The sequence below is a fragment of the Anopheles arabiensis genome, chromosome 3 (assembly GCF_016920715.1).
Source record: "Anopheles arabiensis isolate DONGOLA chromosome 3, AaraD3, whole genome shotgun sequence".
Taxonomy (NCBI): Eukaryota; Metazoa; Arthropoda; class Insecta; order Diptera; family Culicidae; genus Anopheles; species Anopheles arabiensis.
The window spans coordinates 65,062,349-65,086,258 of record NC_053518.1 but is presented as its reverse complement, the minus strand read 5'-3'; the positions used below and the strand labels follow the sequence as shown (position 1 = coordinate 65,086,258).

Below are 23,910 nucleotides of genomic sequence, written 5' to 3'. Positions count from 1 at the left end.
CCAGTCACGATTGGTTGAAGAGGTAGATGAATGTTTGCAAAATTCAATACACCGTTTATCGGTGTGGATGGTACTCAACTGTTCTTCTACAAGGGTGGCGCACGAGAGGTAAGGTTCAAATCATTGTAGATGCGCTCCGTGTGGGAACTTCAACGCCGTACGGCACCAATCTACAGCAGAGATAAAGCATATTTTCTCTCTCCCGCCCTGCCCTATTGTTTACCTATCGGCGCACGGCTCATTAATATATCAGACAACGTCGGCAGATCGGCGCTTTCTGTGTATATGTGATAGTGCAATCTTTACAATGGCCTACACATATCCGTGCGTGTTATCAACAATGAGGTATGAGGCTAGTCTGATCGTTCTGTGTAGACGGCCACTCCAATTAGGTGCTGTCGATTCGATTCAATGCCAACAAAGTCTGTTTGCTGAATACAAACGGATGACGTCAGGAGGTGAGCTTGTATTCCACCCACAAATACAGAAGGCACAGCTGAGCTGCAATATTTGCACAGAGCTCACGTAAAAGTTCGCAGTGTAGAGCTATTGGCAAATAAGAATTAAACCACACAGAAGCTCGCGTAGTATTATGATTGTGATAGTGGCATTGAAATAGGGCTATTAACGTCGAGATGCTGTAAGAGTGCCGTGGTGTGGGCGTTTTGTGACTGTACAAACAATATACTGCTCTTGGGATCAAATCTCATATCGACCGGAACAATACGACGACAAATAGATAATTATTCTACCATGGAAGGGGAAAACTTCGTATTATCTCAGAAACCTTGAAGTTGTTAAGGAGAAGAAGAAGTATCGTTTGACAGCGTTTTTTTTATTTTGATTGAATGTTTATTCGCAAGCTTACGTCCTTCCTCCCAGGCAAAACACTTGCAAGGAGAGTAAAGCAATTACGTTGATGACTCTCTTTACGAAATAGCATCAATATTTATCCACAAAATGCCAAAAACAAATCACCACACCATAATGAACCCTTCAACGAAGGGCCGACTATTCTTCAAAACAACACCTTCATCACCATAAATGCTAGCCCATCCACTCCCACTCGCAAGGAGGAAGAACGTGTAAACAGAATCACATCACCATCATCATCATCACTTCGAATCATCTGCGCCAGTGCGCATTTACTCACTAGCCTTTTAACACCGTTTGCCTTCTAACATCGACATCACGGGGGTGACATCAGCTGTCACCCAAACAGAGTGTGCATGTCATCGGCGGTGATCGGCGGTGCACACACCTTAATATGTCGCACCGCGAATGGCAACCGGACACCGCGGACAAACAATAAATATTTTCCCATTCCATGCTACTACTGGTGGGTGTTAAAACTATGGTCAATATAAATCGCCTACCGATCGGGCAGGATGATCGTCATTAACGCCAACGAAACCCTCCGGCCAGCCAAACACATTGGTCAGCTCTTTGTCGGCACCCCCTGCCAGTCGTCACACACCAGTGGATTGCAGCAGTGAAGTAGTTCCGCGAGACACGCACCATTATATACAGCTTACCCTCTTCGAGCGCAAGAGCAGTTCATTCATATTCCACATTTTACGATGTAGGTTGATGAGCAAACCGGCAGAGGCAGTCAGTCCATCACACTATTACGGGGCAAGACCGCCGAAATTCGGTACCATTGCCATATTGTCGGCACTACTGTAGCACGGTACGGATATCTCTTTTTCCGATCGGACGAAACGGCTTACCAACTACGGTGTTCGCTACAGAGTGGTAAGTACATCAACTTTACCACACTCTGGCTTACACTCTGACCTCCGTGCCGCGAACACGCACGCGTGGTGAGGCTATAATTATGCAAAGACAACCACCCACAGACGGTCGGTGTGCACTCAGCTGGAGCAGGGCTAGTGTTTTTGTTTTTTTGGGAGGCAATGTCGCAGTTATTGCTGCAGCTTTTTCGATTTAATGTACCAAAAACTGCTTCTCCACAGTATCCTAACAAAGGCTCACACTCATCTTGGAGTGCCACACGTGAGGACGGTGTCTACATAACCTACTGTGTTTGCGCACTACCCGCGAGCCCCAGAAAGCGATAAAAAAGAGCCGAAGGTTGTGCGGAAGTTAATTATTTACATTATTGTGATTAAGATTATTACCTTTTGTGCTGAAGGCAGTGACCGACAACCGCCGGGGCCAAAGCTTTTTTTTATCAATTTCCTCTTCTTTTTTTGCTGTTGCTCTTTCTTTATTATTGTGCTTATGATATCGACCGTAGTACCAGCGGCTGTGCACGATGGATAATGATGCGATTCGGAACAAAATTAATCCACCATTACCCGTGCAGCCGTCGAGGCGGGTGAAACTTTGATGCTACACTGGGTGGCTCTAGGTCTCTCCACTATTAAAGGGGAGCTATTGTCCAATTGTCCAATTTTCCAATGGCGTGCGTACGCTTTTCTTTAAGGTTTTTTTTATTATATTTTTTGGTTCCATTTTGTTTGCAAAAAAAAACTATTACCCATGGCTTGCTGCCAACATTCAAATGCGAAGCGCCACGTGCGTGCCCTAGACCGGCGCACAGACGTAGAGACATAGAGTGAGAGAGATTGAAAAAAATATACAAAATTATAGAAAAACAACCCCATGATAGGATTCACTCATGATGATGATTGGGGCGATATTGGGGCATCTATTCGCAAAAACAAATGGTTTCGCAATCATAGCTAAATTATATAAAACAACAATTAACGTATTAAAAAGCAAAGGAAGAAAGCTCATCTTATCGAGGATGAGCGCATGGCAACAAGGTGGAAGTAGCTTTGGCGTGCTTATCGTCGCTATCTGTACGATACGGGACACATCTGAAACAATAATTCAAGACGTTGTCACTTATAAAACGGTCCGCAACTATAAAGGAGACACAATTTGATAGCAGTTCGAGTAAGATAAATAATTAAACACAACGGTCACGGATGACAGTTGACACCTAGGCGAGATAGTAGGTTTTATTTTGCCCAAAAACCGCATCCATTTGCAATACGCTTAATCGCAATGCAATCCTCGTAAGAAGCAACAAAAACACGTTGTTTTTCAAACCGTTTATAGGTTTGTGCGAATTTTAAATTCCAAAACGATGGTGTGTCTCTTGCCCTGTAGCATCCAACACCTGTGTGTCCAGTTTGTTTACGGGCCATAAACCCAAGCGGCACGCGGTGACAGTTTATACTTTTGCAAAATATAATAAAACATAATCCTCATCTTCTCACCGTAGTCGTGCCGAATTGCGTCAACACACACACACGCGCGTTCGAAGGGAGGAAAGAAACTCTGATTAGATGTCGCGTTATCTGATCCTGCCTTGCGTGGTGTAAATGCATCTCCGGCTATCATCACGTGCACGTGCGCGATTTGTAAAGGGCACGAGGCCACCCTTCGCGTAAGTGGCGAATGCGTTCAATTTCTGAGGCGCCACACCAGCCCGTCAAAAGTGTGGACCATAAATTCGAAAGTAGCTGCTCCCTTCCGGCTTACACACAGGGAAGGATGGAAGGTTTCTTTTGTTTTTGTTTTGCGCTAAGCCGGGAGGGCTTACAAGTGCAATCGACACCTTGGGATATAACTGGGCATGGTTTGTAAGTGTTGCAATTCTCGTAGAAGCCGAGGATGGCTGCAAAAAATCAAAAACGTGCTTCTTAGGAAGGAAAATCGATTGTTGATGTTTGACAAATAACAGGTTGTTCTATAAGGCAATGTGGGGCAAAATGCTCCCCAAAAACAGTTTGAAAAACGTTATGAAATAACTTGCAATACACGCAATTTTTAGTAAAATCAATAATTAAATTGAAGCCTGAAATAATACTTTAAATCCTTTTACAACCTGATATATGGTAGTTTTTTGTACAAAAGAAGCATTTCAATATGTTTCAATGTTTTTAAATATAGATCCTCTTCATCTACACCTCCCATTCTCCGATCGTAATTTTAGAGCTAGTCAACTAGCAGCCTTTCTAGTGGATTTAGTTGAGACCTAAGAGCCTTCTCATTCATTTTGTGGACCATTTTGTCCCTTAATTTGCACCAATAATGTTGCATATAATTTTGAAATATTTTTTCACAATTTTTGGATCTTAATCTGTAGCCAAAAAGCCTTCTGTATCTTGTACTTTATAAATACGGAGTCAAAACAACAATGTGAAGTATTCTTTTCCAACCGAACTATAACAATATTCTTAAGATTTCCATTTCACCCCCATGATCTCCAACTCCCCCAAAAAAAGGTAAGAAGTTCCCAAAAACGCAATAAAATCACATAAGAGCTCAATTTCTCGCACCACTTTGTGCTTGACAACATTCTGTCACTCTGCGTAAACACTTACTGCCCATTCAAGTGTTTCAGGCTCGATTCTATTTATCGATTCGCACAATTGAAGAGCACCACTTCCATCCCACCGAGAGCTGTGTTATTGCGTGTTTATTTGTCTTTCTCAATCAAATTTCAAATTTTCCAAACTCACCCACCCATCAATCGACCAATCAATCGAGCACCGCGGGCAAAGCCCTGCGACCTTGACGCACAACGCATTAGCGCCATCACAAACCATCAAAAGTTAGGCATGGTCCGCTCCTACCCCAAATAAAAAGTATAACGCACGATTATTAGCACTGGAAAGTGGGCTGATTCACTAGTACCTTTCTATATAAATTTTGGTTAGTTCCTTCCTTCAGCTACTGCCTTCAGAGGAGGCAAAGAAGGAAGATGATAAGCCACAAAAACACCAACCGAATTGCGTCCGAAACCGAAACGGACAGGTGATCGTGTTCCGATCGTTGGATCCGCCGCACTTCACTTTGTTTATGTGTTTACACGTTTTTTTATATGATTATTTTCCTTCCACAAACACACTAACACACACACTGAGCCAGGGGGCGTTAAACCGAGATTTGTGATAAATCAGGTCCAGGTGAGTGAGGTGGTGGTTCCACCCAAAAAATTCAGCCCAAAAGGTGGCCACCGCTAGAGCCAAAAAAACAAGAGCAGAGAAAGAAAAGGGGAAACAGTTCGTATTCACGAACGAATTTGTGGTGAGTAGAGTTTTGCCAAAACACTTTGCAACAATCGCTACCCCGCAGAGAAAAAGGGAGCAAAACCCGCAAAAAGAAAGAAGAAATAAGTAAATGAGACAAGAAAGCGCAACCTTAACCTTAGCATGTTTAGGAGGCGCTGCCGGCAGTAGTTCAGCAGCACCCGAATCGGCGGCTACCGGTCCTATTTGCCATTAGCGTACCCTCTCTTCTGCCCTCCCCGTACCGTAACTCAAATTCACTCCCCAACCCCGGAAGGCTTGTGCATCCACCCCAAATGGTGCCGGTTTCTTCCCACTTTTCGTTAAATATGCGGCCAAAAGCGCGAGAGCAGCCAAACGGGGGAGCAGAAACCGTGGGTGCACATTAATCATTTTGCTAAATCGTTCCGGAGCAGTGGTGTTTTGGGGGGCCTTTTTCTTTCGAGGTTATCGTTATCTACCCGCTTGCTACTTTGTACAACTATTTTCGAGTACAATTCGAGCAGCTTTTACGGCAGCATCCCCATGAAGAAGGGAAGAAAACAAAACACCGTGTGCCTGTTAAAAAAAAAAAACGTTAAGATTTGTTTCGGGGTTTCTCCGGAATTTCCCCCTTCACGAGGAGCAAGCTTTAGAGGGATGCTGTCGTTTGGAAGAAAGAGAGGGGGAAAGAGTGGGGCCTTGCTTATCAGCTTCTTTAATGTCTGTTTGTCTGTGGGGCCACGATCGCACTGTGCGGTATCACAATCAACAAAAAATTAATTTAATTCCTTCTCCAAAGCCTAGCTGCGGGGGTGGGACACAGCTGTGGGCACAATTAGCGTCAGTTGTACTACCGTTGCCCCTGTTTCCCCTGGTCCAACCCACACTCATCCCGTCACCTTCTTCACTCACAAACACACACCCCCACACACATAATCATAGACACGGTTCGCCCTTCTGCGCCAAATCAGATTCTGCTCACTCGCACTTTTCTTCCTCCGGCGCACTGTTCGTGAGAAGCAACAAAATCCACGATCGAGCATTTTGGGAACTTTTCACATCATTATCATTGAATGATGGCCGGATGGCACACTTTCCCACACACACACATACACCGTTCGGGATTCGTGCACGGGAATTTTATTCATTTTCTTCGCACATTTTGCATGGTGTACCTCTTGGTGCTGCTTGGAGCTGTTTTTCCTTCGTTTTTTTTTCATATGCTGTTGTGTTCGGTGTGACGTTTTTAACTTCACCCTGTGCCGGTGTAAAAAGGGAACACGACAATCACTTTGACTGCGTAACAAATGGTAGTTTCTTTTTTTAAATCGTATTCTAAAATGTACAAAGAAAGGCATGACTTTGTTGGAGATTTTCACGGGAAACTGCGTCGCTCGAAATGGGCTGTGGGCCGACACTTTCAAATGTGCGATCAGGAGGAGTACGTCTTTTGCTTTACTTTAAAGATATAAAGACATCACATAAAGGCACCTATTTTTATCACCCATGACGCAGGCAATCGATAAAGCCTACATTTCAACACCAAGGACACATTCAAAACAGAACCTTCACTGGCATCACGTACATAGTTATGGTTTTCTAACATATATTTCCCCCTACACCCCACATCACACCGTATTTTAAGGGCTTGGGCAAATCACCTTGAACGAACCACCCGCATCAGCCACAAATAGACATACACCACAACCACACACTGCACAGCCGTTTGGAAAGGAAAGCACACACTCCACAAAAAAGGAGCCTCAGTTATGCTTCATCGAATGGGAAACGGTGCACGCTATCCCGTCCCAACGCCTGCAGAACCATACACACAAGACCACAAATTGAATTCCGTCAACCACAACTAATCAGGGGAGAGATGTGAGCGAACAAAAAATCCACCACAGATCACTAACGTTTGACAGCTGTCAAAAGGAGAGTGAGCTATCGGAGCTATCGCCGCTTGGAAACGATTTGAAGCCCATAAACCCTTACAACAATACTACTACGGCACTGATTCGGATCGAACGATGGATACCTTTTCACACATACACACACACTAGGACACGGACACACAGACACTGAGCCGTGAATGGAGCTATCGAGGTTTAGGACTAGCCTTGAGATCGCGATCACGACTCTTTTTGGAGTAACTTGGAGTACGAAAAACTCAAACTCCCCACGCGCGCGTACCCTACCGTCTTGTTCGATGGTCGGTGACGGCAGCAACACGGCCCGCACTGCTCACACACGTCCGCTGTAAGCAAGTAGTCAAACAGCAATGAATGGGGTGCCCGCGACGGCCAAACACGCGAACCGCCAATGGTGCACGCGCCGCAACCTTTTCTCCCTCAACCTCGGGCGTTCTCGCGTAAACAGGCGCGCGCTGTTCGTGGGTAAGCACCGCGTGCAGTGGGTCGAGATCGGGCGGCTGAACGTGTTCCAACCCAAGCGCCTTCCGAAGTTCGTAGGTGGAAGTTCGTTAGATGGGGTAGTTATGGGGGTGGTTTTCGTTGGCAAGCTTTAGTTTCCACACAGCGCACAGTGAGATCATCTTCGACTTTAAAGGCAACGGTTAGTGTATTTACAAGTGCGCTGGCTGGGGTGGCTTTTAGTGGGTGCCGCGCGTGTGTGTGCGTGATGTTTTTACGTCGTTTATTGCTTTGCACTTTCGGATGCAAATCGCTAATGCAAACAAATTGATTGAGCACGAGCTCATGCACGCATATCGCAAATCGCGAATCGCATCTAAAAAGCATTCTTGTTTGCTCGCAACTTGAACCTGGTTTATTATAGCGGTATTAATGGATAAGTTTTAGCTTGTTTTTGATGCTCATTAAATTTGCTTGATGCTCATTTCTTTTCATTTATTCAACTTATAAGTCATTTTTTCATTATTGTTATTAATCGTTTGTGCAAATATAGAAATTAATTCAATTTAAAGTTTTTACGATTGAAAATAGTGAATAAGGGATATTTTATGTTTTTTTTTATCACATTATGACCATTTACAAGCCCAATCAAACGAATTCATCACATCACATAACCTTTACGTTTAACTATCCGAATTAAACTCACCAAAGTGGTGAGTACCTCATGGTGCTGCGGCTATACACAAGTTATTGTACACCACAGATGGCGAGTTCAAATCTATCGTAGGATGTTTGGAAAAATCCTAAGATCAATTGAATTCTTTGAAATTGAAATTATCTTTTCAATACTAAATAAAAATCAAAAGTACGTCAAAGTCAAAACAGACTTTATTATCTTTCATGTATAAAATAAACTTAGTTCTACACAGATAGAAACACATGGAAAATACATAAAAATAATAACCATTCTCAACTTTCGTTTTAATTTGATTTATTTTTCGTCTCTGAGATCTCATACATTGAAATTAAAAATCAATTTCTACCAAAAAAACTCCATCTACCACTAATTCTACACCCTGAACAATACTTCACTTTCACTCACACCACATCCCAAAAAAATTGCACACATAAGAAAAAAAACAACATCAAATACAAGCCTCGAAAGTGCATCTTTTTTCGCACGTCAATTGGCGCGAAAAATTAAAATCCACATCCTCACTTGTCCAAATTGGCGGGAGGTGGGGGGGCCTTCACCTCGATTGACCTTTTCCGGTGGCGGAAATCGAAGGCAAAATGCATTACCTGCTTCATACATCGGAAAGCAGCTTCTTTCAGTGCATTAAAAAACAAATTTGACGTCTGCACAAAAAGGCTACAAAGAGTGGGTTGGTTTTTTCATGATGCCGAGCTGAGGAAAATTGGACAGCCGCGGATGGAGCTGCTTTCACACGTGGCTTTGTCTGTGGGTGCGAAATGCATGCACAGACAGAGACTGAGTTAACGCTGACCAAGGTAGGTAGCGATAGGGTTGATTGGTTCGGGTGTCGATCGCGTCGAATCGATCGAATGATAACGAAACGGATTCACCCGGTGATAGGCAAATACAGCGACAAGACAGCGCAATGTGTTTTGTACTTGCATCTTTCTAGCTGCATCTTGGGCCATCATCCCAACCACCGAAAAAGAAAGCAACGCACCACCACTGACTGCCCATTAGATTCCAAATAATTATACCTCATTTAAGGAGTCATCTCCCGCTCCCGCGGGGTGAGATCGTGCGCTCAATCAATGTGGATGGTTTTCCACTCAAAGAAAAAAACTCTTATTTATCCATCCTCTTCTTTACTCATCAACGTCATATTGTGTGAGCTGCTCCAATGTTCAACACACCATCCAAATGCCACACGTTTTTGGCGGACGTTCACACTAAAAACGGCTGCTCCGGTCAGGTTCGATTCTTCATTATCGACAAGTTTGGTGGCGTTCGAAATCGAAATCAAAGTTCGATGCGCATCAGCGTCGGGGAAAGCGTTCACCGGCGTTCGGTGGCTGGGAAAGTCTTATCACACGCACGCACGCTCAGACGCATTGCTTCCGTGTCCGTTTAACGCGTGATGTGCGCGATTATGCTGCGTGCTGACGTAATCGGGCATGAGTGAACATGACACGGCAAGGATTATTATGCTGCTGCTTACCACAACATCTCCGGACAAACCGGATGTGACCGATGAACGCTTTCCTGCCGTATGGTTTTACAGCTTCTTTGACCTCTTGCTACTATGTTCCCTGTCCGACTGACCAACTGTCAACTACAAAACCTGTCCACTGTAACTTTTTGCCCCTCGGTTATCACCTTTTGCTCCACATTTGCTAATCACTCCGTGTTGCTTTTTTCACTTCCCCCCGAACAGTGTCCAATAAAAGTATAAAGCTTCGCTCTACTTTGTTGACTGTTTGGAGTCGTTTTGCTTTGCTTGTGTCGTGTATTTCTCTATTTCTCTATCCACCCATCACTCATTTTTATTTCCAGTTTCTTGTTTTGCTCAACTCGTATGCCAAAATTCCTTCCACCGCCCAACATGTCCGTCGTCTGGAGAGTTGTACAACTTCCCTAAAATCCATGACCTCGTCTCTAGGCAAAACAGCTGAAACTGCTCCCGCATGGAGCCAGACAAAATGAGGTAAGAAAAGGGAACGGACAAAAAAAAAACAATAACAAACCACTATTCCGTCTTAAAGACTATCGTTAAAGCTCGTTCGTAAACGCGACCCTCCCGACGAGCCCCGTTAGACGGATTGCGGCAGTTTGGCACCGGAGGCGCGCGTCAGTGCTCGAAATCGACCGTTTAACATCGGTCTTGTAACCGGAGTTCTCCATACACACGCCCGAAAAAGAAAAAACAACACACTGAAACAGGGAGCACCATGTGTTTTAAACCCTTTTCTTCGGCTAGCTCATTTGGGTGGTGCTTTTAGCTTCTCCAAAAGTAGAAGAAACGCTACCTTCATTGGGGTTGGGTTTTATGCCGTGATGCGCTGGCAGTGGTAACCTCACATTGGGTACATGATTTTTGGGATTTGTTCAATTGAAAACTGCTCCACTTCAGGCTTGGAGCGCTCGCTTGCCAGTGCACGTGCTGATTAATTTTAGTGCACGTTTTCCACTCCCGCCCATTGCTTCAGCGGCTGCTCCGTCATTGTGTTACTGTTTAGTGTGCCCCTCATGTGTGCCTACCATGTACGGCGCCCCATAAAGGTGTATGCTGCTGCCGGTAAGGTGTAGCCGTTTTTCGTACCACCTCCTCCTCATCCCCATTGCAAGCACTGCTCTTTTATGTATGACGAAAACACTGTACATGCGTAAAGGCGCTGTGCGAAACTGTGTAGCTTCGGTACGGCTTCATTTCGGGGAGGGCGTTCTTCACTGGACTGGGGCATTTCGAAGGCCGCAAGGACATGATAGAAAAATTGATATTTCACATTTGCACTGGTTTTGCCGTGCCGAGCAGTGCTCAACAGTGCGCACTTTGGAAAACATGGGTGTTGAAAAAGGTTACGGATGAGTAAGCGAGCAAAAACGTAGAGAGTGAGGTTGAGAGAGTTGGATGATTTGTAAGGAGCAGTGGAGCTTGGAATTGCGTAGTTTTGCAATTGGTATGAGGGCGCTGAATGTTTATTATTCGATTTATTTAATTTTTCGGTTAAAATTACAAGCTAATTTGTCTTATTTGGTTAATCGTCACTAGTTGTATGAATTAAACATAATGAATAATCATACAGTACATCTTTGAGCTACAATTTATGTGACAATAAATGTTCAACTAGGTAAAGTTAACAAAAAATCAATTCCCTAGCAAATAAGTGGGTTCGTCGCCTGAATCTTTATTATTTTGTTTTAAATTATTTCACTGTATACCAAAAATTTGCTAATAAAAACACCAAATGGTGTTTTCTTTTAAATCATTGATCAATTTTATTTGTTAAATCAATTAAGTAGCTGAAAATCCAATTTTATTAAACTACGCAACGTGAAGTTCGCAAACAGAGTTTCAGTTTAGTCGTTTGCCTACACCCAGGCTGCAAACTTAAACCCCTGAGGTTATGCATTCCGCAGTACACTATTCCGCCTGCGTAGCCTTCGCTTGGCTGTAGCTTTTGAGTAGAAAACAACGGACAGTTCAGTCCCTCACCACCAGGTGGCGTCGACAACAAAAGCCAGCTTGCACAGTGGCAAGTCCGTAGGACTTATGATATTTAAAAGTTTTAAATCTTCTATCAATATGAGAGAAGATTTACTCGCGCAGCAGCGTGTTTTGTAAATGCAAGCTTAATTATATTTTAGTTTAAACTTACCTGCTGTTTCCGGTGTGGTGATCGTGATCGGTATGTCTGGCACTTGTGCGGGAGCGCTTTCCAGTGGTGGCGAGTTTTCCCGCACACACGACATCAAACCCGCTGACATCTGTGGAAAGGAACAAAACGGAACGATCAGAACTGCGAACGCTTGGGGCTGTCGGCCGGCAACGCTCTAAACGACGCGCGTGTGTAAATTTCTAAGTTATCCCGAATCGTAAAAAAAAGCAAGAAACGGGTGTGATTGTGCGTGTTCCTGTGTGTGTTTGGGTGATATCATGCGGTATCAAAGCGACAGCTAAGTGGAATACCATGCTAGTCGGAGTGTTTGATTGATAAGGTCAATTTAGAACAAATCCATTCTAGGGGTGATGCTCCGGACGGTCAACCGCGGCAAGGTTCTCTTCGCCGCGAAGGGTAAAACAATTCCAAGCGAGACGCACTCGAACGTATGCAGTTTATTGATATGAGAAAGTTAATGCTCATGCAGCGTGACTAGGCGGGCAGGCCAAAGAAACCCAACGGAAAGAACCTTGCGGCGCAGTTGATTCATGGCGATGCCGGTTTGTGACCGTAAATGCGCAGTGACATCGCTGCAAACGGAACGAGGAAATGCAAAACTGCGATAGCGATTGGGTCTGTGGAATGCAGTGCTTTGTTTTGAGCAAGTCAGACATTTGTGACAGACATCAATGAAGCATAGAAAGGAGGATGGAAGGAAAATGTAGCTGATAAGCAATGGGATAATGCACGTCGCAGACTTAGAGGCTATCAGTGTATGACTGATAAATAATAGATTCTTTTTCGAAACATAACAAAACGTTCTACGGTATGCAACATGTTGAAGATTTTTATTACAATTTGGTACTTTAATTTATGGTTTTTATTTGTACATTTGATGTTACGAATAAACGGCAATATTTGAAAATTTTGTAAATAAGGTAATCATCGATATGAAAATATTAAATAAAACATGCTTTGAGTATGAAAAATTATATTACTTGAACGTAGAAAAGCCAATATGAAATCAGAAAGAAAAATTTTATCAAAAAAATAGTTTATATTTCTAATCATTTAAAACTCTAACAAACAAAAAGAAGCATCAAATAAACATCGAAAAAACTTGAACTTGAATTAGATTCAAAACGCTTGATTTGTTAAATGTACTCACGCATCGAGTTTTAAACACAGAAGCATGTAAAGAGAGCGTTAGAGAGGAAGAGAATAAGAGAGGGATAAAATACACACAATAACTAGGTTATCACTCATACACGCCAATCGGGGAAGGTGAATCGGTGGAAACACTCGGTGAGGAAGAAAAAGGGTAGTACAGTGGGAGAAAAAACATTGTGTACATTAAACAGTGGGTGGAAAATGGAGAGGAAACAGGTGAATAAATGTTCGTGTTTTGTAGTATGTCAACCATTTTGCAGATCCTTCCTTCGATTCAGTTTCACGTATCCTCGCCGCACACGTGATCTCACGTGATCAATTTGTAGATGAAAAATATTACCTGCAAAAAAAGAGAAACCAAACAAAACAATTAATATGTAATGTATAACGTTCGTGTATTAATAAATGCTAAACATATGACAACCTTGTACCTTTGATCGCAAAACCGCTTCCGCAGCGATCGGAAGAGATATGGGAAAAATGAGCTAATATCGTAAGCATCCGTCATCTTCCGACAGACAGACAGAGGGCGTCAGTAAATAATAAAAAAGGCGTCTCAGATCGGGCTGGGAAAGCGGCACAACAATTGACAGTGAAATGAGCCACCAATCAGACCAGAAGGTGTGGTGGTAGATCAGTAGGTAACGATGGTTTTCCGCTCCAGTTTGCACCGTAAGTCGAGGGGAGAGAGAGAAAGACGGAGCCTATTTTGGTATTGCACTGAAGAGGGGTAGTAATACTGCTCGCGTCTCGCGCATATATCTTTTTTTTGCACCAAGCAACAAACCCAAGCCCCAGCAAAGCTATGAATTTGAGAGCTATGAAATAGATGATGTTGTTGTTGTTTTTTTTTAGTTGGTTTGCGCTGTATGTGTTGCCTGCTTAAAAGAGTGAAACCGACACCATTCGTGCGGTCGTGTGGGGCCTTTTCCAAGGCTAACCAACGACGCGCACGGCAAAGCGAGGGTAAGGATGGCAAAATTGTGCGCATCAGGTATCCCCGTTCCACCAACGCGCGATTCGCGTGCGCTCACTCATCATCATGGTGGTGCCAATCTGGTGTGATGATTTAAATTAATCCGATTGCTAACTGAGCCTTAACAACGGCTATCGCCATTACATTTAATTGTTGGAAAATGGCAAATCTTATCAACTGTTTTTTTTTTTCATTTTTGTGCACGGTGGCTGCAGCATTTTGGAGAGCGCAAGGCATCCAGGGAAAGAAAATCACAAAAGAGAGGACGAACAGAAAGAAAGATGTACACGGGGGGCGTATGTGTGGGTTGAAAATATGCAAACATAACAATGCTCTAATGGTATCAAAAATGAGTTGCAAACATATGGAAAAACGTGTAATGAGTACATTAAAATTCATAACATATTAAAAGAGCTTCTGAACAATCCAAAATTGTTGGTTATTATGGAGCGATATTGAGCGAGGAAAGCGTTGTGCAAGGTATAAACGAATAATTAAATTAAAACTACTTATGTTTGAAGCATTTTCAGTCTATCTGCGGCAAGATAAGTGCAAAAAGCTTATGACTTACAGATAAGAATATCCTAGATATTAAAATTGGATTTATAATAGTTCTAATTGACTCTAAACATCTATTTGAAATTGCATTAAGAAACGTTAACTTAAATGTGTTTAATCCACCATGACTTTTATAGAATATATCCTGCCCATGCGGACATGAGCTGGATGGTGCCGGACGCATGCAGTCAAACTAGCACACGACAGGTAATGGGTGAAGTTCTCGACTCAATCACAAAAACAAGAAATATATGAGGTAAATTTATGTTTCTGAAACATCATCATATGTATGTGGTCCACTACTTTTAAAACACTCATAATGCCATTTAACGATAACTTCTTAATGGGAAATGTGTGTTTTATCCATCATGACATATCTCTTACGTGAAATCAATTGATAAATGAAAAAAGAATATAAAATAACATCCCACAGCCAGCCCCTCTCCATTTACCGCCTTATTAAACACCGCAATTCAACCGATGAAAGTATTACTATTCGTATCTATCTCAAAGCTTGATTGTAGATTAGCAGCAGCACCCCATTTCCGTCGGTGCGGAATTCTTCTCCCACTTTAATCAATTTGCGAAACACAGCTATTACATCTCGCTGACCTTTCACTAAGACATACTGGCGCCAATGTCTCTAAGTCCTCACACCCTCCAATCGGGCGCTATTCCCACTCCGGGCTCCCATCTACCGGTTATGCACTTCTGTTGCACTTCTATCCCTCACCTGGTCAGAGCGTTAGCAAACTTCTCTCCCTCGTCACCCATCACCATCGCTTTGGCCATGCACTACTTTGTGCGCGGGGAGGTAATTTATCATCCCCCGTTTGCAGTCCTCGCATAGTAGGGACATCATGCCACCACCACAAACACTTATACACCTTCAGAGTCTCGAGAAATCTTGCCATACCGTACACACACCGATTGCAGGGGGTGTTTCGCTCGAGTAATGAAATTAACCTTTACTTCCATAGCGCCAAACCGTCGACCATGTTGTTGGGGATGGCCGTCGACCCGTCGCGGATCTCCTATACAGAAAGCTCCGGCGGGTGCTACAACTACTCCATTTCGCGCGATTCCTCCCCAAGGGCTGCTCGTCCCCCACTTCACGTGCTCTAACGGGATCGATGGCGCGCACATTGTGTAATGTATGCCTTCGAACGGCGTTTCTCTTTCGTTTAACCGTTTAGTTTCTGTTTTCTTTGGTGTGTACCGTTCAAAAATAGAAAAATAAACCTATTTTTGTTGCTTCTTGCCGCAGGACATCCCAAGGCATCGTCCGGCTGGAGGGGTACATACAAAAGCGCCATTTGACGCCATCGAGCGCTCGGGAGGAAATACACAAACCGTTTTTGTCATTCTGTGTCTGTGTGGCCGGGAATGATATTTCAAATAAGGAAGCGCCATTTATTGATCTTTCGTGCTTCAGTTAGGCGCTGTTGGGTAATGCTCGTGTGTCGTGGGCGAAGGAAAACACGGGGCAGATACATGAGCGTCGCCGTTTGTGTGGTTGCGTAACGTCAACATTTAAATAGCTAACTTTCTTGGCAAAGGTATGATATATTAGAAAATCATGTAAAAAAAAACATTTAAAAAAAACATGGATGATGCTCCTTCAATGACGCATACAAATGTTACAAAAAAGAAAAGATTATTTACTCTTACTTACAAAACTCCAGAAGAGAAAATACAAGATAAAACCGAAAGTGTAACGAACATCAGTGAACACCATTAAAAAAACAAGTCTTAACAATACTTCCTTAACTAACCCTAACAAGCGCGATTCAGCTCGATAATAAATCATACCACTAGAATAAGCTTTCACTCTGTGTCCAAGTTAACAGCTTACATTAAACATTCCTCCCTCCCCCCCCCCCCCCTGCGGCGAACAAACAGCACATTTTATCGTTCAAAAATATTCAAAATCGAAAGTGCACCCGAAGCAAACGAGTTTTTACCAGGTTCGCGCCTACCCTGGCAAACCAGCAAGATGTAATAAAAACATGCTAATCCCGTTCCAATACTTGAGCTTCGGTCGCGCGCCTTCTTTTCTTTCGCCTTCTCCGTGTCGTTTTCTTTTCCGAAACTATCCGTGTTCCGATGCTCCGACGGGGCGGCGATGAACGGGTTTCCTCCCATGTTATCTTGCACCATGCAGAGCAGGTAAAATGCAGGCCCCCTCGGGAAAAGCGCCGTAATAGTGCACACGTTGAAAATGCGGAAGAACGCGATTGCAAAAAGGGAAATGGCCTGACAGTGGCGGCGCTCTCAGCTATTACGCAAAAATCGCCCTCGCGCGATCGGAAAGTCTAGGAGACTAAAGCCCGCGCCCTCCACTGCTCCACGCTGAGAATCGCAGCAAGCGGCGTGCGATGAGGATTTAGTGCCGTTGCTGCCGTGGGTTGCCGCCGGTGGACGTTGATGCGAATTGCACCGTCCGCATGTAGTGCCTCCGATCTAATTGGAAGGGCCAGCATGAGCGGGCAGTGAGGACCTGATATGGGGAGTGGTATGATTCACACAGCAGTTCTTCCTATTCGATCAGGTGTAGTAGCGCAGCGAGCGAAGCTTCAGGCCCGGAGTGTAGAGTACCACCATTATTTATTGCAGGCGTCCCCCGCAGCCACGTTACACGGGGCGTTAGAGTAACGTTTGCGACGAAAACAACCGGCAAGGGAGGTGCTCGCCGTGCTTGATCTAAAACCGGGAAGCCGAACAAACTACGGTGGTGGTGGCGTTTTGTGTGCTAGTGAATGCAAAGCGCTCTGACGCAGGGTAGCGGCGAGTGGAGGTCTAATAACTTGTCAACTACGAAAAGTGGTTCCATAAGGTTGACGCAAAAGTTATGATAATCTGGTTCCTTTTTGCCCCTCCCCCTCTCCCCGCTCCTGCTAAGGAGCAACCCATAGTATCCTATTAAAAGATTAGGTAAAGCGTGATTGCACAATCGCAGCAGTTATGGTTAACGAAATGGCAACACTTGCGATAGATGGTAAGAGGATTTGGTGTCGTTTTTTATTGCAAAACATTTACGAAACGGTCAATATTTGGTGGATTTGATTTTTGTTTGTTAATTTGATAAACGAATGACGTTGACTTGTTTGCAAAAAAAATGCTACCATTTGTATGGTATTGAGTTTACAGCAAAATCAAAATAGAAAATAAGGTATTAAATTGGAGTTTTGAACTATGTTTGCAAGGAAAAATTATTAAAACCTCTAAGACTTGCAGGTTTGTCCCACAATTGAGTGCAAAATAACATCAACCATCCCCAACGTTCCTATCATACGTTCAGCTGTCCAGCAATTGTCAAGACATCTCTTAATGATCGCATGATGGAAATTCAGTAAATCTCAACGAACAACAAGCTAGAGGACCAAGCAATAGGTTCACTTGCTAGACCCTAGAAGAATGTCGGAACACGCCTGTACACCAATCCATCCAATCTCGATCACTGTTTGTTCGCTTGATTGCACCAGGCGATTATGAATTCCAATTTACAGCGATCAGCGCGCTTTGTCGTTACCAGCGAAACTTTGCTGAAACGCGCGCATGAAGGTTTCATTTAGAGGTGCTGCGAAATTTCTAAAGGTGCACGATGCACGAAATCAAAAATGCTGCCAATGGGTGCATGTGGGTGGCGAGAGACTTTTCGGTATGTGCCAAGTGTGGGTGAATTTACCCAGCCCCGCAGCCTCTTCGAAAACGATCGCGCGCAACGGTGATCGTGATGCATGTGATCGTCTTTTGATAGTTCGTGAGGAAATCGCGCAGCGGCAACGCAGCAGTTGATGCAATGAAGATTTCGATGCAGTGGAGCAAAGCAATCGCAAAATCTGGCGAGCCATCTAAGCTTAGAGCGATGCCGATGTGAGCATTTTGAATGAAATGGTGCCGTGGGCGTATTTAGCGCTGTTGATTAACGTTTGACGCTTGAGAGGTGAGTTATTTTGCTCACGCTAATATGCTTAACATTGATTGGAAGACACGATTTTGGCAAAAACTTGTGTTAATTAATGACCGTAGAACATGCAGAAGGCCTATTAGCAAATAGTGTAGAGAACGCCCCCGTGGTGTCGTGTTAAGCGCTTAGTTTGATACACTGAAGGTCGCGCGATCAAACCCTAATTAAGGAATGACTTTTGAGGCCAATATTTACATACATATCAATTTGACTACTTATCAAGCAAGACAGTTTAAGTAAGGTTTTATGCTTTAAAAAACCGTTACGCGTGAGCAAACAAACAACCTATTTTTATTAATTGATTAAGCAATAATTTTGAGAAGCAAACAAAAAACCTGGCAAGTATCGCTTACTCCTGCAAGGAAACGGTATGTTATGCATGGTGTATTGAAATTTATATAAATCATTAACTCATTCACTATCCTTAAATGGTGTCTGCAAACCCGTTTTTAAGCCGGCTTGAAATGATGTCATACAAGTTTTGGCTCTTCCTTTCCATTGCCCAAACGTTAAGCGACTCCCAAATGACCCACAAAAGCTGAGCTGTAAGCGACGTCCAAAAATTACACTCACTCACAGTGACCGCTTCAAACCATGGTCCTCCGGGACGAACCAGTTAACCCAAAACAAAAACACACATTCACCGCAAACCTTCGTTTTCTTTCTTTTTGGAAGGCTTGCGTCCCTCTCGCCCCTTTGCCCCTGCTGCGTATTAATGTTCGATTCATTTCGTCCGGGCAAAATTCTCGTCCAATTTACGCGAGCACGTACACACACTCACACCACCACCACATCATCGCCATCCCATTGACCCGTGGCGAAGTTTTTTGATTAAATTAGGTCAATTAATAAAACTCGCAATAGAAGCGGGGCTGGCCAGTTCCGCCTGGACCGCCGTTTGGCCCATCCATCCGTCCGTACGTGTGTGTGTGTGTTTGACTGCTTTTCCTTCATCGACAGTTTCGCGATCAATCGATTGCGCTTTGTGTGGCTGCCCGAGAAACGAGAAGTACATCTCCCCATCGGCAGGGTGGCTGGCTTTCACTTTGCAGCATGCCCGCTTCTCCTCACCGTCGGCCGTAGCTGAACTTTGATACAGATCATACACCATCACCTCCTCTGTGGACCCTTTCTTCTTCTTTAGCCCCCAATAACCTTGGTGCTGCTGCTTTCCCAAAACTCCACAGCTGACCAAAAGGAACCCACCGCCATGGTTCGCCCCTCGCACTGCTCGAGTTCAAATTATTGGACGTGACTGATTCGCATTTGGATGAATGCCACCAGTCCCTTACTGCTGCAAGCCGCGTTATTACTTCCATCTTTGCTACTGCTGTGCAACAACACCACAAGGCCTAAGCCATGGCGTTTTTCTTCCTTTTTACATTCTCCAGTCTGGCTTTTGTCTTTGCAAATGCTACTCGAAAACTCGATCCAGAGCGTCCACACTGAACACACTCACACACACGCTTGCAGGCAGTCTGGGCGGCAGATGGCGCCAATTAAGCGGTCTAGACCGCCCCATCGGTCGCCCCATCCAGCAAGGCTTCTTCCAATAGGTCTCCCGGCAAACGAAGGGAAATCTACTTTACGGCTATCGAACGAATGCATCTTGCACACGCACTACCTACCCCACCTCCCTTACCTCCTCCGCTTTCCAATCAGCTGAGCTGCCCATCGCTTCTTGACCTGCACGTGGATGGCTTTGGATGCGTTACACCGCTCGGTACGGCCGCGACTGTGCCACAAACGGTGAAAGCGCGCCGGGGCGATTAACGGTGATGAACGACCGCGTGTAGCGAAATGGTAACCGGTTTTTCGCGACAAACCCGGGATAGAACAAGTTTGAAGCGGTGGGAAAGAGATATTAAATTCTATTTATGTTGCGGTCAAACGGGGCGGGAAAATTAAACATATTGTTTTTATTGAAAATAAAACTATAAATCAATGTACTATATTGAGTATATCTACTCATTAGGACATTCATTCATTCTTCATTCGTCGAGTGATATTAGTTAATTGCTTTAAATTTCCATTTTAACGAGCCATCATACATACCGCTGTATGGTGTCATTGGTAAATACACAGTGCGATAATGGGTACGAATCTACTCAAAAGTAAGCGTTTTCTCGTTTAATTTATCACATCACTGAGAAATATTGAAGCTTTTTTCCAAGATTGGTTTTTACGGTTTAAACCATTTCTAGGAATAAATTCGGCATTCGTAAATTCTCTGAAATGATGTGGAGACACATGATTGTTTATATTTTCAAAATCCGATATGTTTGGTCTTCTCTTTTGACATCCATGTGTCAACACAGAGTTGGTAAATGATAATACATGTTTGACAGACGAAGGGTAAAAAATATGTTTCTAACTTCATAGAATAAACATGCCACTGTCTTCAAATGTATGCAATATATACACAACGTCTAGACACCTATTTGCATTAAAATGCTGATACGCTTGAGTGTATAACAAAAATAAAATTATCAATATTGATTTATCTAACAATCAACCTCAGCATTGAGCCATAATTAAAACCTCATCCTCAGAGTAAAAACCACTTTCATCACTGTTGTTAATGCAAATATTGGTGCGCTTTTCCTCCGATCCACTATCAAAATTATGCTCCCTATCGCGATGTTTTCACTTAAAAAAATCATAACAACATTTTGACAAACGCTGCCCCATCCTCCTGTTTTGATTTTATTATTCGCTGCCCAAAAAAGGCCCTCACTCCAAATCAAACTCATAACTTTCATTGGCTGTGGCATAATTTTCCGCCGATAATTGCGAGCTGAACAAATTTTATTTACCTACGCGTGTACTGCTGTGCGTTGTGCTGTGCTTCTTTGATCTTACTTCCTCTCTCGCAAAAGTGTGCGTGTGTGTACAGTATATTTTAAATAATCAACATCGCACCGATAAGGCTAACCAAATTAAGGAAAGTAAACACGGGTCTGGGCCGGTCCGAGTAAATTATCGCTCCGCATTGATATTATCGTGTACTGAGCGTGTAGAGAGCAAAAACCCCAAACGCATCCTACGCGAACGTGGTACTGGATCTGCTTGAGTCAGCAAAGCTCGATGGAGAGAAAAAGGTTCGCACAATCGAATATCGCAAACCGCATAGAAAGCCGTGAAATTTCGTTTAAACGCCCAAACTAATGCCTCCCCAAAAATACACGAATAGAAGGAAGCCAAAAACCCACCAGAAGCTCACACACCTTCACTCCATCATCCATAATGATCAGCGTGCATCATCATACGCGCGGGCACCCAATGCCTTCATCAGCAACTGCTGAATGATCGCTGGATTAAGATAGTTACAGCAAATGAGGCTCGCACGTCATTGCAAATCGAGGACGCCTGGAGCGAAACAGTGGAAGATGATGCTTTCGTGAAGAAAAGAGCGCTGCACAAACAACAGGAACGATGCTGTGCATCGAAAACGGGGTGCGACGGCGATCGATTTAAGCTGATTGAGTGTGTGATTGCAGAAAATTTGTCACGGGTTACTGGCTTCCCCAGGCGGCAGTGCCTTCGGGAAGGTGTCCGAATTTATTGACACCACCGCTTCGAGTAAACGGCAGGAAATAGAGCGTAAAGCGTAAAGTGACGAAAGAGGATAAAACGATGTGGGAGATTGCTATTTGGTGAAAAAGGTAATTTGAAGAGCGGATAACAGTATGTCAGAAGAAAGGCCATCAAATGGCTTAATATACAGTGGTTTACGCAACTGATAGCACAGGATGAAATTGATTCTGAATGATTTTCTGAACTATTTTCTACTCAATGTACAATGTTATGAAACCATTTGATCGATGGATCAGAGTATCAAATATACGTGGATCTATTATTATTATCTTTTTTTGTAGTTGTTTAGTTTACTAACCAAAATTATTTAAAAACAATATAATTAATTAACAATATAACAACAAAAACAATATAATTTAAAATAAATATTGATTCAAGATACATCTATTCTGGAAAGAGCATTATAACAAAAAAAGACAAGCAATGGCAGGCTTAAATATTTTTATAATCTTTTATTTTATATCACATTTGTTATCTGGATTATTTGCAATGTCTCTAACGAAAATATTATTCATCAAACATTTTTAATTACGAATTTGAGTAGTACTTCATAAAATTTGCTGATATATATCATACTTACAGTTATCACATGTAAGACTTTCTCAGACTAAATATAATGAAACAAGTCTGTATTGGTCGATGGATTCCATAAAAGTCATAAAAATGTTACTCAAAGGATGTAAAGGTAAATTGACCAAAGACATTCATCCTGACCAAATTTCAAAAAGGAACTAATTCATGGACAAATTGTGAAAAAAAGAATTTATCAAATATTAAGCCCTTGAAGCATTTTGTTGTACAGTATCTTTGCTTCTTGAACAATACGACCGAAGCTATTCATTAACTTGACTGAATCATTAACACATTAACTTGACTGAATCTTTAAATTAACATAGAAAACAAAAGTTTTAGAATTCCATTGCAACTGTACCATAAATTTCGTGTGCCACTGTAAATGCGATTTTTAATTAATGCTCCAGAGAAATGGCAAAGTAAGCGATTTTTCGAATGGAAAGGTCTAGAAATCGGATGTTTCGTATTAAATTTTACAAATTAATATCTTTTCTTCGTAAAAATGACGCAACATAAATTCGTAAAATGCTTCCCAGAAAAAAGGCTTTCTTCTTTCGTTCGTGAAATACCTGTTGCCGGGGCAATCCTGTAATTTTTCTACCATGCACGAAATCGAAAGTCATCACCGACTTTGCGTTGTAGGTGTTGGGTGTATGCGATGCTCTTCTCATCCTTCCAATTTTGACAATGCCATTCCATCCCTGTCATGTACCTTTTCATTAAGAGACCGCGGTTTTAGTCAACCGGACGAACAGACAAAACCCTTCTAACTCAAACACCAGCAACATCCGGCAGAGCTGAACCACTCTTCTATATTGTACCAACACACACCTGCGTGTACCGAAATTCTGCGACACACTTCCGTTTACGAGAGCGGCAGCACCACCATTTACCGGCCCATTTCGCCACCCTGCGCGGTGCACGGGTACGGTTGAAAATCGAAAAATAATATTCTACCCAATCGGACACTTCCTTGACGGATTCAAACGTACTACCTTTTTTCTTCTCTTTCATGCCACTTTTAATCGCACCATAACAATTGCACACAGATTGCGCTGTACGGTTGGATGGAGAATCGAGCCAACAACAGGCAACCAAACTACGAAAAAAAAAATGATTAATCAAAGAAAAAAAAAAGGAACAACAGAACCAGAATGGGAAACAGAATCAGTGCCACCATCAAGCCAACAATAAAACTGAAGCGGAAAAACATTCCGACCCACCAGATTGGAGCCCATTTGGCCTTTTTTTTTGGGGAGTTGATTTCAGTTTTCCTCCGCAGTTGTTTGTGCTCTCGTAGTAGTAGTT

At 43.1% G+C, this 23,910-nt stretch overlaps 1 protein-coding gene and 1 long non-coding RNA gene across 3 annotated transcripts in view; one reads left to right on the top strand and one right to left on the bottom strand.

Moving 5' to 3' along the window:
* LOC120899762 lies at positions 1-11,211 on the top strand. Of its 2 annotated transcripts, none has more exons than XR_005739096.1 (3): positions 1-108; positions 9,933-10,083; positions 10,142-11,211. It is a non-coding gene; the product is annotated as an uncharacterized LOC120899762 (long non-coding RNA). The 2 variants fall into 2 exon arrangements; XR_005739095.1 differs by lacking the exon at positions 1-108 and adding an exon at positions 7,299-7,604.
* Positions 1-23,910, bottom strand: part of LOC120899761 (serine-rich adhesin for platelets) — a 61,139-nt gene that overhangs the window by 6,735 nt on the left and 30,494 nt on the right. Inside the window, exon 3 of the mRNA XM_040305954.1 lies at positions 11,756-11,864. Within this exon, the coding sequence (XP_040161888.1) occupies positions 11,756-11,864 (109 nt within the window). The remainder of the gene's footprint in view (positions 1-11,755; positions 11,865-23,910) is intronic.